Below are 14,263 nucleotides of genomic sequence, written 5' to 3'. Positions count from 1 at the left end.
ATTTATTTTTATATGTTAATCTAAATTTTAAGAAGTTATCTATATACTATTAAAAAATTGGTTTTAAAATAATGGTAAAAAATGAAGCCAAAAGTTGGATGTTTTCAAATAATGCCTCCCTCACATAAAACCCTTCATCTCTGTGGAATTCTATCTTCAACTTAGTTATTTTCTGAAAGCTGTTAATCTCTAAGAAACTTTGACTTGTTATCTTAAGTATAATTCTACTCGATTTACAGCTTTGGTATTCTAATCGGGAAGTTTTATTTTCTGTTCCTTAGGAAATTGGAGAATTATTACAAACGAGGGGTAGGGAGTTTGGTGTAACTACTGGAAGGAAAAGAAGGTGTGGCTGGCTGGACCTTGTTTTGCTCAAATATGCTCATATGATTAATGGATTTACTGCGTGAGTATTTCTAGAAACTTTTATTTTATAAATGACATAAATGACAATTCCTGACCACAGGTTAAATTTTGTGGAGTGCACACTTGAGGTAGGGCCCTAATAGAGAAATTTCACTCTTTAGCCTTAGAATGAAATTGCAGTTCAATGTAGAAGTGGACCAAGATATAAGGGAAGGGTACATAAGGAGAGGGACCCAGGTTATCGTCCTAGGCATCCCAAGTTGGGAGAAAAGAATCATGATACTCATATATGCGAAACAGTATAGAGGGAAGTAAGACAGGTAGGTGGTTAGATAGACGGAGCAACACAGAGTATGTGTACAGAGGGGAGGCAATGTAACAGCGATTTAGTGCATGGGCTTGATTGAGAGCTGACTTGTGGATTCAAATCTCAGACCCATGCATTAGGCTGTGTGACTTGGGGCAAGTTAATCTTTCTATTTTTTTCTCCCTCATCTTTAAAATCCAGATAACAGTATTATCTACTTCAAAAGGATATTTTGAAAACTAGATGAGAGCATATACCATGCTGACTGGCTTGCTAAGAATGCTCAGGAAAAGTTACTACCATATATACATAAATACGTAAATAAATGCATTCATGTTTGTATTAATTAGGCTTAACTTCTAGCAAATAACAGAATAAAGGATAAAAAAATCATCTGTGGGCAAGAATCCCAAACCTAGGGTTTTATCTAATTTCTATAGATTTTCCCCTTAAAACTGTTCTCCAGTCAGTTTATTGGGAGATTTTGTTGTATCATGAAGAAGCCCTTAATGTAGTTTCCTCACTCTCCTTTGAGAGTTTCTGACCAAGGGTGGAGGTGATGGTAAGCAGAGTGAAGAAATGAGGGTTGATGATATGTGTAAATGTCATTCATGTGGACCAGTTTTACGGTGTCCACCCCTGCAGAATGTATCCTTTCCTCTAGGCAGCCCTCCTATGGATGTGTATGGATATGTGTTGATTGATTCTGAGAAAGCTAATCAGGAGGGTATGGATCAGTCAGTGAAAATGTATTTAATTATTAGAAAAATAACTTACTAGTAGATCAGTAAAGTTTTTTTTTTAATGAGGAAAATACATCAGTATATTGTCCTGTAGTGTTTATGCATGGTGTGCTTTAAAATATAATTCTAATCAGTTTTCAGAATTGCTTTGGAACTTTTAGCTTTGTATGAATTTTCCTTTACTCCCTCATCAAGTTAGTTGTTAAGGGCTTTAAGAATTTGCTGTTTTAATGTTGCCTTTTCTTCCAAAATTAGGTTGGCACTTACCAAATTGGATATTTTGGACATGTTTACGGAAATCAAAGTTGGAGTTGCATACAAGTTAGATGGTGAAATCATACCTCATTTCCCAGGTACTCTTTTAGGGGTGGCTATGTATAAAGAGTATTATTAGATGAATGTCTTAGAGCAATTTATAAAGCACTTCTATATAATTTATTATACATAGTCATAGGCTTGATATGCCCTTTGTGACTAGGGCAAGTACATTCACTTACTGTTAGCATTTGTTCCATAGCTGCTATGCATTTGGGTGCTGGGTTGCAGCAATCATGTGCTCAAACTTAAAATAGGAAAGAAACATGGTACCACTGAGCCCAGTTATGCTGCTCCTGAATCTCATCTTCCCTACTTTGAAAGTAACTTCTATGTAGGTATTTCTCCCTTCCTTGAGAAATGTGGGATAGGAGAAAAGAGCCCCTTGCCTGTCAGGGTAAGCAGGCTGTTAATACATTAACACACTCTGTCCTTCAAGCCACAGGAATGATTTTTTTCCTAACTTCTATTCTGTGTCTAAAGTGGGTGGATGTAGGGAGATTTCCTACTTGAGGCGATGTATTTTTCAGGCATAGCTTTAGTATCTTTAGTTAAATGATTTCTTCATTTACTCAGGAAGTTCCAAAAATATTTCCAGCTTCCAGAAATAGAAACTGTTAAATTGTCTAATCATCCTTAAGACTGGGAACATGCCAAATGAAGGAATGTTGACTAGCTTGATGGAACTTGGTAGGCTGGTAGGTTTTGTAACTTGCTAATGGTGACCAGTCCTTGAACTGAGGATAGCTGCAAGTTCTTAGATAGATGTTTAAAGTCATTATCTCTAAGTCTAACATTTGAGCCGTCTCCAGTTTGGTTTTGGTTTTTTTTCCTTGATTGTGGATCACTGTTTCTATGTCTAATGACTATTTGTTGAATAGTGGACATTGTGGATAATATGTTGTAGAGACTTGGATTCTGTTGTCTTACTCTGCAGAGTATTGGTTTTTGTTTTAGGGGACAACTGAATTACTGACTGATCATCTTGAACCTTGTATAGCTTGATTTTATGCTCTGTTAGTATAGTTATGTGGAGAGCTCAAGGTATTTCCTGCACCTGTCTAATGTAGCATGAGACAGTCTCCAAATTCTGTCTCCTCTGTGGGTCTTGGCAGAGCTTGGTTTTAGGCTTCATTATGGGTGGTCTGCAGTAGATTTCAGTCTAAGGTGTGGCTTTTACTTTTAATGGGCAGGCTTTCTGGTGTCTCAGCTGGATGCCAGAAGAGTTAACAAGGTATAGAGAGACTGCTCCTGGCAATCTGGCAGTGCTGGAGCTCCAATGTCCCCTGTCCCGTCCCTTTTACCAGCATTGCTTGACCTCTGGAATCTTTGTTCCACTCAACCATTTGACAGCTGCTACCCGGTCATTTTCTCTGATGGTCCAGTTCTTTGCATATATGGATGAGCTTTAACCATGGACTTTCACACAGACTTCTGGGAGAGGAGTACCCTCTTTATATAGCTCCCTTCTCTCTGACTCTTGACCTCGATGATTCTAGCTGCTTTAGCATTCCTGATGAAATCTGATATCTGCCGTCTAAGGTCAGTGGGACCACCATTCTCTGCTGACCCCAGTGTCCTGACTTCATTGATCAGGAAATTGTCCCGAGGCAGAGAGTGGAGTAGTTTCAAAAATTGCTTGTGAGTTTTCTTTCACTCAGAAACCATAGTTTGCACTGCCTATGGTCCACTGCCTGGAAAGAGTTGTCATATATTTTGTCCAGTTTTATGGTTGTTTATGCTAGGAGAGTTAGTCTAGAACCATGTACTCCATTATGGCTGGAAGTAGAAGCCCCAAGAAGTGTCTTGATTCATTCTTCTACTGTCTACCACAAGCAGCTCTGACATACCCGCTTAGTGTGGTCCATCACTTTCTATAAGAGTCCAAGAACATACCTAGTGTCATGTTTTTATCACGTTTGGATCATGAATAATGGGAGAGCACTCCCATATCAATGTACTCTCTTACTAAACTTTCTGTTCCACCAGCCACAGCTCCACCTGATCGAGTACTTTAAGGATCCAGTTCCATACATACTCCTTGGCTCCTACTGGTAAATGTTGGCTTGATCCCGCAGATCCTTCAGAGTGTAGTCCCTCTCCTCCTATAGCAGGCCCAGTGCTTCCTTAGCCAACTTATGTTGTACCTTGACCCTAGATACTTTTCGCTGGTCAGGAGGGGAGATAGAGGTAGGTCCTGCCTTGTAAAGCAGAGGCCTCTGCATTGTCCTCAAGCGAAGGGAAGCCCTAACCTTTAACAGGAAGTAGTAGGCCATTCTGCAGGCCATCAGCAAATCTAGGGGTTCATCCTGGATGTCTCATCCAAAGTCTCAGGGTCCCACTTTTTTCTCAAAAAGGGATCTGGCCTTGTCTTAGCAGATTTGCTGGATCTGAGAATTCAGCTCTCCCTGGAGCTCTGCTGTCTGTATGACTGAGTCCTGAGCCTGATCCTCGGTTCTTCCTGCTCCCTGCTGTAGGACGTGAGATTCTCTCTGGATGCTGCTGCCAAGGAGGCCCTCTGACTTTCACACTTTGCCTTTCATTGTCGTTCTCCAGTTCATGAATGGCGTTGATCTAGAGCCACTCAGTTCCATTGCTCCATTGTGCTCATTTCTCAGTGCTTCAGATATTGCCAGAGCCTTACTTTGCACCCTGGCATCCCAATTCACCTCCCATGAGAAAGTTTTAACAGTTGCACTATTACAGCATGCCAGAGACTGTCCATACTCTCTCCACCACTAGTGATGCAGTGACCCAGTTCCAAGATCTCGTCTTAGAGCCTTCTTCCTCGCGCCACTCCTGGCACCAACTGTCTCACTTTCCATTCCCTGGGAAACACTCTGATACAGAGATTTGCAGGTAGGTAGTTTATAAGTGCTCTGAACAGCAGTATCTGTAAGGGAGTGAGAGAAGAAGCAGGGCGAGGCAGAGGGACAAGGTGACCTGGCAAGTAGTGTCATAAAAAGCTCTCAGCTGATGCCATGGGGAGCTATAGGGCTGAATTCAGAGTTGTCCCCAACTAAGGTAAGTGGCCAGGTCCTTTATATCACCATGTTGGCAAGTCATTGGAAATGGGCTGCACCAGGGTGACAGCTCCCTTCAGTGGAGAGCAATTCCTAGGGGATTCTGAACTGTGAGTTCTCCGCAGGCAGTACTCCCATAGGTGGGGAACGAGGGTCTGAATCATGAAGAAGGAAATCTGGACTGTACTACAGCATCCAGCTATCTGTCTCTAGTCAAAGAAACTGTACATGTTCAGTTTCTTTTAGGAAATACAGAGAAAATGGTTAGGTGAGATAATGAAGAAAATTTCCAGCTAAGCCTTTGTATGTAGTCACAAAAACAGTAGAAGGTTTCTCAGATGGGAGCAAGTCTGCAAACCTTTCTGTGAGATTGCTGCCATTACACAGATTCACAATCCCTAATCCACAGTGTGGAAATCTAAAAAGCTCTAAAAATTGCAAATTGTAAGTTTGGCAGCAAAACTCATTTGACAGCAAAACTTGACTTGAGCTGATGTTATTAGAACAATAATCTACCCACTTAGATTGAATAAACCTGTTGCTGCAGAAATATGTTTGATTATAAAAAACTAGGTGGTATATGCACTGCTTTATCTTTCTAAACTTTGAAAAATTCTAAATTTCAAAACATATCTGTCTCCAAGTATGAGACGTTGTAAACCTATGACATATCAAAAAGTTGTTTGGCAATAGACAGTGGACACCACGAACAAATATACTTATTCTTTAACTTTCAGCAAACCAAGAAGTCTTAAATAAAGTTGAAGTTCAATATAAGACTCTCCCAGGATGGAACACAGACATATCAAATGCAAGGACTTTTAAAGAACTACCTGTTAATGCACAAAATTATGTTCGATTTATTGAAGATGAGCTTCAAATTCCAGGTAAATATAAATATTTTATGAACAACCATCTTTACTTTTTCTACTTTTGACTTAACTGTCTACCTTTGAAATAGGATGAAAAACAGGTTATTTTGTATCGAGTGCTTGATTTGAACAAATTCCCAGAAAACTATTAAATAATTTTATCCCTTAGAGTAAATATAATCATCTCTCTTTAATCCTTCACTTGCATGAGACCTCTCACACTTTTTGACCCTGTTTTAATTTTCTGTTAGTCTGTTTCTTACCCTGTGACATTCATTCTTATTTCTTTCTCCCTCTTCATTAACAAATCCTTTGTATCTTTACTACCACCAAAAATGGTTTGTGGTTTTTTTTATTTGGGGTTAAACCACCCTTGAGAGTTAGAGGAGTTTCTTGACTAGATATTAGGAAGTAATAGGTATAGAAAATAGGAAATCCAATTTGAAAAAATAAAAGAATAAAGAATAAAGCTTCTTTATTAAAAAATAAATGTAAGCTGGCCAAGGAGTTAGGCATAACCAAGTTATGGCTATGACTAGTTATATGAGGTCTTTTAACACATTGCTTGTTTTTGTTTTATTTGTGCTGTTGGAGATTTCAGAGACAAAAAGTGAAGTGAGTGGCAAGTGTATTCTGTATAAATCTATTACGCACTTAATCTGATTTTGTATTGTGGTTGATTTGTGTTTGTGGTTCATCTCCAAACATGAATCTTGTTTTCCATATTGCTAGCTGCGCTTCCCAGCTTGATAAATTTTGTAAGCATGTTTGCTCACCGCACTTTTCACATCTTTTGAAATACAAACAACAGCGAATTTAACAATGACATCTGTAAAATACCTTAAACGCTTATCCATGTGGTGCAGGTGATTAGAGATTCCCATAGGCTGGTACAGTAGCCAGTTCCTAAGGCTGTGCAAGTTAAAGCAGTATTCTCTTCCAGATAATTTCTACCTTTTTTGAGATATGAAAGCTGCAGTGACACTTCAGTGTCCTCTTAGCATCAACCGTTTTTCAAACATGCTTATTTTTTCTAGTTATTAAGAACTTGATCAAAAGTGCCTTAGGTCTTTGCTGGTTTGGGCCAGTGTTTTACTCTACTAATTATTAGGAATTACAGAATTGTAAATATTGTGTGATTAAAACAGGAAACAGTAAGGCAAACTACCCTGTACTGGATGTTAACTGTATATTCTGTTTAGAAATTGGCATAATCTGCTAATAGAGCAAAAAGATAGCAAAAGGCACATGGGGAAAAGTTAAATGGTAACACTAAGCAAAGTGTGAGATCTGTTAATCCCAAAGTTTGAACATTATAAATGAATTAATACTATTCTTATGCTTTTTTTCCACTCCCAGTTAGATGGATTGGTGTAGGTAAATCCAGAGAGTCTATGATTCAGCTTTTTTAAGGATTTCCAGTGATGCAAGAAGCACTCCTTGAAGGGGGGAAAGGACTTTCTTAAATATTTCATTTATGATCTACGAACTTCAAGAATAAAGACATTGAAGTGAGTTTTCAGCCCTACAGTTGTTTCCAGTCTTTTCAGACGGATGGCTGGTGTGGAGATAAACTTTGGCATTTTCCAGTGTCAGCTTCCTTAGCTGGCAGAATTGCCAAATCATTTGTTGCTCCTGCTGCTCATGGTGCCACATTTTCTTTTAATGTTTAGTCATAGTATAATCAATGTTGTTTGAAATCTAAAATAGAATTACTTTCAATGTAGTTTTTCTTCATTATTGTCATTGTGTATTCATAGGTTTTACCTCTATTAAATGGTAAGAACAATGAATGCAGTTTTGCACAAATATTTTTACATTCTGATCATTCAATTCTGTCATTGTAACCTCTGCTGTTAGAAAAAAGTGGTAAGAGAGGAGTCCTGTAAACTTTTGTAATTCTATAAATTCTGTTTAAATTGTGAACTGTTTATTTTCTGCTGAGACCATTGCAGATTTGAGCTTTGGTGGTGGGAGGGGGTTATGTTCATGGGTCCTTTAATTTGTACAGAACACAAAACTTATTTCTTTCTGTAAATTATTTAACACATTGAACATTTAGTTAAATGTTCAAAGAGAAAAGATGTTCCCTAAAACAACAAGCTTAATGTTAAAAAAAAAAAATCATCATTAAAAGATCTGTTGTGATATTTGGTGGATATTTTTCTTTAATTTCAGACGTTAATATTCTGAAATGTATAGTTTTCCTTTTTTATCTTAACCATTATTTCAAAGTCAAGTGGATTGATTTTTCAACATTGTGCCTGCCAGTATGCCTATGAAGTCATCTATAAGTGTCCAGATGAACCCAAATTATTGGTCATAATTTTGATCATGCCTTTATTTTGTCTTTCTTGAAAAAAGGTGTTATTTTGACAATTAGGCTTAACATATTGTGTTGTAGATTATCCTTCAACGAACTATTTTAAATGTTTAAATTAGGTGCCACTTAAATTTATTTTATTATGCCATCAATAGCTGATTAAAAAGAACCAACTATTTCTAGTATGTTTTGTGTATTGTGTTTTTATTCTGATAAGAGAAGTAATAGTAATACTACTAGCATATATAAGGAGGAGTTTTATCCCATAAAGAGTCTGTGGGGATAAGGTGTGGAGAGATCAAAAATAATCTTTGAAAGGATCTAAATACCTTTTATCTTCACTAGATATATTTTTATTAATAATTAGTTTAAGAAAAAGTATAAAATAGAAGCAGCCTTGGATTCAATAAATAAAAAGGATAGTACAGATGATCTTACAAGCTTACTACTGATCAATAATGACCTTTATGTAAAATAATAATTTATATTTAATATATAATAAATAATTTTTATTTATTCTAATGGAAAGTGAAGGGGGTTTTATGTCTCGTTACTCTTTCATCTTCCTATTTGGACTTCAAATTAGATTAGCTACCCAGAGCTAAAGCTCTATTAAAAGCAAATATATTTGTTTTATTTTTAATTTGGGGGGGAAGGGGTAATTAGGTTTGTTTGTTTGTTTGTTTGTTTGTTTATTAGAGGTACTGGGGATTGAACTCAGGACCTCGTGCATGCTAAGCATGCACTCTACACCACTGAGCTATACCCTCCCCCAAGAAGCAAGTATCTTAAAGTTCACGTTCTTATTAAACATTGCATTATTGAAATATACTTTTAATAATGACCCAGAAGTAAATGCAAAAAACCCATTCTTCAGATTAGAAGTGGTCTTATTTTTGTACCAAAAATGGGTAACTCTCCTATTGATGTTGATAGACATTTACACATTTTCATTTTGAGTGATTCTCCTGTTTCTCTGTAAAAGTGAGCTATTTGCCAGTTGGTTGAGAGGCTCTGTTCTTCAGATACAGTTCAGTTTTTAAAATCATAGACAACAAAATAATCTCTGTTGAACAAGTATACATGCTAGATTCTGCTAGGTTTTGTGTATGTGGTAGTGACAAATACAGTCTTCCTAAAATTTATGGTAGTGGGGACAGCATGCTGAACAAACATTTTATAGGCTATGATGGTAAAGTACAGAGTGCTGTGAAGAAACTAATCTAAATTTAGAAAATGTCAAAGAAGGCCTTTCGTGGAAATAGCATTTGAAGAGACCAAAAGGATAAGTATTCGAAGTACAAAGTAGTCAATATGCAAAGACCCAGATGCTGCAAAGAATTTGGGAAGTTTGAGCAACTGAGCAAAATGAGTGAGGGGCTGGTGAGGCTGGTGAGGCCGATGAGGTTGGCAAGAAATTGGAAGAAGGCGAAGCCAAACAACCAAACCATGTTTTTTGCATGAAAGAAGAGGACTGTAGGCCAGAACGTGTAAGTATTCTCAGGAGACGTAGCAAGAGCACGGAACAACTGCTGAAACAAAATGTGCACTCTCCCCCGTGAAACTTAGTGGGAGGGAAATGAATGACAGAACAAGATATTTCAGTGGGGAGCGGACCTAGTTAGTATATACGTCTCATATATGAATCAAGTGTACAGTTGAATGGGGATGCCAGTACTTCACAAATGAGTATATGAATATAATGCCATTCCAATCAGAATTACCATGTCAGATTCTTCGTAACTGGACAAAATTATATTGAAGCTTCGGTGAAAAAAGGAATGAGCAAAAACTCCTAAGATATCTTTGAAAAAGAAATGTGGAGAGATGGGGTTTTCCCCACTAGGTATATTAAAACATTGTAAAGCTATTATAATCAAAGTATGTGGATTGTCATGGGGAAGAACAATATGTAAAGGAAATGCACTAGACATTTCAGAAATAGATGCGGTATATAGGGGAACTTAATAATGGATATTTCATTTCACTGGAAAAAGAATACATTAAAAAGTGATAGCAAAACAATCTCAAAATATGAACTTAACCTAGAATAAAAATCTAAATTATAACAGTTTTAATTAATAAAAGTGATGTAGGTAAATATAGAATCTTAGGAAGAGCCTTCTAAAGAAGAGCAGGAAACTTGGAAACCCTAAAGAAAAATGTACAGATTTGACCAAATTCAAAGTTTTAAAAATACTAGGGACAAAGTTTAAAAAAAAAAGCCAACCTGAGAAAGCAAAAGACAAACTTGGGAAAAATATTTCAACACATAACCTTAAAACACAAAGAGCTGGCACAGATAAGACCATGACAACTAACAGAAAGATGGGCAAAATTACAGCAGTCAATCCAAAGAAAAATAAATGTAAATGGCCCAAAACATGAAACGGTGTTCACCTTCCCCTTACAGGCAGGAAAATTTAAGTTAAGGCAATGAGATGCCACGTTTCATCCCTCAGATTGGTAAGTGTGAAAAATAAAATCAGTACTACCAAGCGTACGGAGAAATAGAACGTTCATAAACTGCTAGTGAGAATGGAATCACTACTATTTGCGGGTAAGCAATTTGGCAATTTCTATTACAATTTGTATTTGCAAATCCTTCGACCCACCAGCAATCCCACTACCCCACTCCACCCCACCCCACCCCACTTCAAGGGAGAAAACCCCCTATTTAGCATGTAATAGCGTAATTAGATCATATGAATATCCATTAATAGTGTAGCAAGGTCTTCTATGAAACCTTTAAGACATATATGCATACTGACTATAAAGATGACCATGACATGTTGACACAAACACAGCAAGTTTTCTAGGTATGACACCATTTGGAAGGAGTGGGGGAGGGAGGAGGAAAATTTTAAACTATATTTGTTGGTCTAAATCTAAGACAAAGTATGTAAGGCTATATGTCAAACAGTCAACACCGGTCACTAAGAGAGGACTTTGTGATTATCCTTATACATCTTTGTATTGTTTTGATTTTTTAAGCGTATAATTTAAAGTATTTTTTGTTTGTTTTTTGGGGGGGATTAGGTTGGTTGGTTTGTTTGTGTTATTTTTTATTTAACAGACGTACTGGGGATCGAACCCATGACCTCATGCATGCTAGGCGTGTGCTCTAACATTGAGGTATACCCTCCCCTAATTTTAAGTATTCTCAAGAAATGAGTTTTACCAGTTACTGAGAATAAATTGCCATTTCAAGTATACCTGAGAACTGAATATATTCAGTGATTAATAATTTTAGAAGTCCACATCACACATTGTAATCAGTATGTATCAGCACTTTACATAAATACAATTGGGATGCTGGCATTCGACATCATTTGAAAGGCTTGATCTTAGAAACCCTGTGAGTGAACATCCACAGTGAACACAAAGGTTGTGAAAGAAGGGAAAACTATGCTTTCATTAGATTCGGCAGTTACATATTATATAAGCTGCCTGTTTGGAAACTGCTTCTGGAATTTTGGGGAGACTATTAGCTCTGTAACTAGTTTCCCACTGTTTGTTTATTTATTCATTCGTTCACTCACTTAAAGGATAGTTTTGTTTGAAAGCACCAACATATACCATTAGCCTTGATGTTCATTTAGAACAGCATCCGCCTTCATAGTATCTGCCTAAGAAGGAAAATAAGATTTGTATCACTTCTATGCCCAGCATCAGTCCATCTTTCTTCCTTGCCTTCCTTAGGAGACTTCGTCTCCTGATTTTGTTTTATTTTTTATCAAAACATACATATGATTTTTACTTAAGCAACTTTATTGAGATCTAATTTATACCATAAAATTTACCTGTTTAAAGAATACAACTTGATGATTTAGTAAGTTTACAGAATGGTGCAGCCATGACCGTAATCTCCACTTATAGAGCATTTTCATCATCCCATAAAAATCCTTTATGCCCATTTGCAGTCACTCCTCTTTCTTACTTCCACCTCACAAATCTACTTTCTGTCTCAGTAGAATTGTCTTTCCTGGACATTTCACATAAGTGAAATCATGCAATATGCAGTCTTTTTCATCTGGCGATTTTCATTGAATATAATGTTTTGAGCCTGCACCATGTACTTCATTTCTTTTTATTACTGAATAGTTTTTCATTATATGTATTTCTTCATTTGTTCAGGGACACTTGGATTATTTCCAGTTTTTGATTCTTATGGAAAATGCCGCTGTGAGCATTTGTGTGTAAGTTTTTGGACATACATTTTCATTTGTATTGAGTAGATATCCGGGAGTGGAATTTCTGGATCATATTGTACATTTATATTTACATTTTTGAAGAAACTTTCAAAGTGACTGCAGCCCTTTACACGCCCACCAGCAAATGTCTATGACTTCCTGCTTCTTCATATCCTAGTCAATACTTGTATCTTTTGATTGTAGCTATTCGAGGTGTGAAGTGTTGTTTTAACTTGCATTTTCCTAATGTGACTTATGATGTTCCAACATCTCTTCATGTATATTCTTGGTGACATGTCTATTCAAAGATTTTGCCCATTATGGAATTACGTTATTTGTTTTTTGGTTGTAAGAGATTATTAAATATTTTGGATACCAGTTCTTGATCCCATTGATCTGCTTTGGCAACTCTGTTTTGATAATTTAACTTTATGGTATGTTTTGAAATTGGGATATATAAATCCTCTAACTTTGTTCTTTAGCAGTATTATTTTGTCTATTCTAGGTCTTTTGCATTCCATATAAATTTTAGGATTAGAAGTGATGTCAATAAAATGGCAGAACACACAGCTCCAAACATCCACAGAAACATTAAAAAAAAAAGCTATTAGAGCTTTTTCAGAACATGGAAAGCAGATTTAAAGCAACAAAGAAAACACTGAATCAGGAAAAAGGCAAATTAAAAATAGGAGAACTTTGTAGTGTTTTTACTTGCCCTTGTCCCATTTCCTCCCCAGCTAAGTGACAGTCTTGAAGACAGCAACCTGTGTTTCTAGCATGGGACCCTGGACCTTGGTTCTGGAAAGGAGTAGAGCAGACCTTATCTGTACGTTATTGTGTGTTTCTGTTTAAACCTGTCAGGTAATCTGAAGGACTAACACAAGGCATTCATCTCTGTTTTGCCTAACTTGGAACTCAACTAGGGTGGAAAGTAGAGTAGACATTGTAAGGCAAGTGAAGACCCACAGCTGTCTAGGATAAATGATTACAGTGGAGGCATATAGCATGGTACTGGCATACATCAACTGCCCCCCACCCCTCCCCAGCAAAAAAAAAAACCCAGATAGATGAATGGGACAGAATAAAGAGCCCCAAAATAAATTTATGGTCAGTTAATCTACAACACAGGAGGCAAGAATACACAATGGAGAAAAGACAGTGTCTTCAAGAAGTGGTGATGGGAAACCGGACAGCTACATGTAAAAGAATGAAATTGGAACATTTCCTCACACCATACACAAAAATAAACTCAAAATATATTAAAGAGCTAAATGTAAGAATGAAACTATAAAAATCCTTAAGAGAACATATATTTAAAATATACACAAAAGAAGCTGATAAGAGAATCAGAACAGAACACTACAGAAAAACAACTAAACAAGAGGTGACAGTAATGGAGGAAAATGAAGGATGAAAAGAGGTATTAGACAAAAAAGAAATAGCAAAATGGCAAAAGTAAGTCCTTCTTTATCAGTAATTAGTGTAAACGTATAAACTCTTCAATCAAAAGGAAAAGACTGGCAGAATGGATCTTTTAAAAAGTGATCTTATGGTATGCTATCTGGAAGTGACTTACTTTCAATCCGAAGATACAAATAGGTTGAAAGTGAAAGGATGGAAAAATATATTCTAATATCACACAAAATAGGCTGAGTCAAAACTATTACAGGAGACGAAAGACATATATTGATAAAAGAGTCAATTTATTGAGATGTAACATTTATAAACATGTTCTCACCAAACAACAGAGTCTCCAAATATATGGAGCAAATGTTCACAGGTTTGAAAGGAGAAATAGTTCTACAATAATAATAAGTGGAGGCTTCAATACCCTACTTTCAATAATTTATAGAATAGACAAAAGATCAATAAGGAAATAGAACCACACTATAAACCAGCTAGACCTAATAGACATTAATAGAACACTATATCCAAAAATAGAATATACCTTCTTCTCAAGTGTACATGGAACATTTTCCAGGACAGACCATATGTTAGGTCACAAAGCAAATCTCAGATTTAAAAATATTAAAATCCTGTAACATATCTTCTTTGATCACAATGGCATGATGCTATAAATCAATAACAGAAGGAAAACTGAAAAAATCACAAATATGTGGA

The 14,263-nt window shown here is 36.5% G+C and overlaps 1 protein-coding gene across 2 annotated transcripts in view; it reads left to right on the top strand.

Annotated features, from left to right (window-relative positions):
* Window positions 1-8,134, top strand: part of ADSS2 (adenylosuccinate synthase 2) — a 31,842-nt gene extending 23,708 nt beyond the window's left edge. For both annotated transcript variants that reach the window (XM_010992279.3, XM_064477244.1), the window contains 4 exons: window positions 282-406; window positions 1,672-1,769; window positions 5,492-5,641; window positions 6,986-8,134. In XM_010992279.3, the coding sequence (XP_010990581.2) occupies window positions 282-406; window positions 1,672-1,769; window positions 5,492-5,641; window positions 6,986-7,038 (426 nt within the window). In that variant the 3' untranslated portion in view covers window positions 7,039-8,134. The remainder of the gene's footprint in view (window positions 1-281; window positions 407-1,671; window positions 1,770-5,491; window positions 5,642-6,985) is intronic.
* The last annotated feature ends 6,129 nt before the right edge of the window (window positions 8,135-14,263 follow it).

This window comes from Camelus dromedarius, chromosome 21 (assembly GCF_036321535.1).
Source record: "Camelus dromedarius isolate mCamDro1 chromosome 21, mCamDro1.pat, whole genome shotgun sequence".
NCBI classification, from domain to species: domain Eukaryota; kingdom Metazoa; phylum Chordata; class Mammalia; order Artiodactyla; family Camelidae; genus Camelus; species Camelus dromedarius.
The sequence above is the reverse complement of the archived record's forward strand: the minus strand, read 5'-3'. Positions and strand labels throughout refer to the sequence as shown.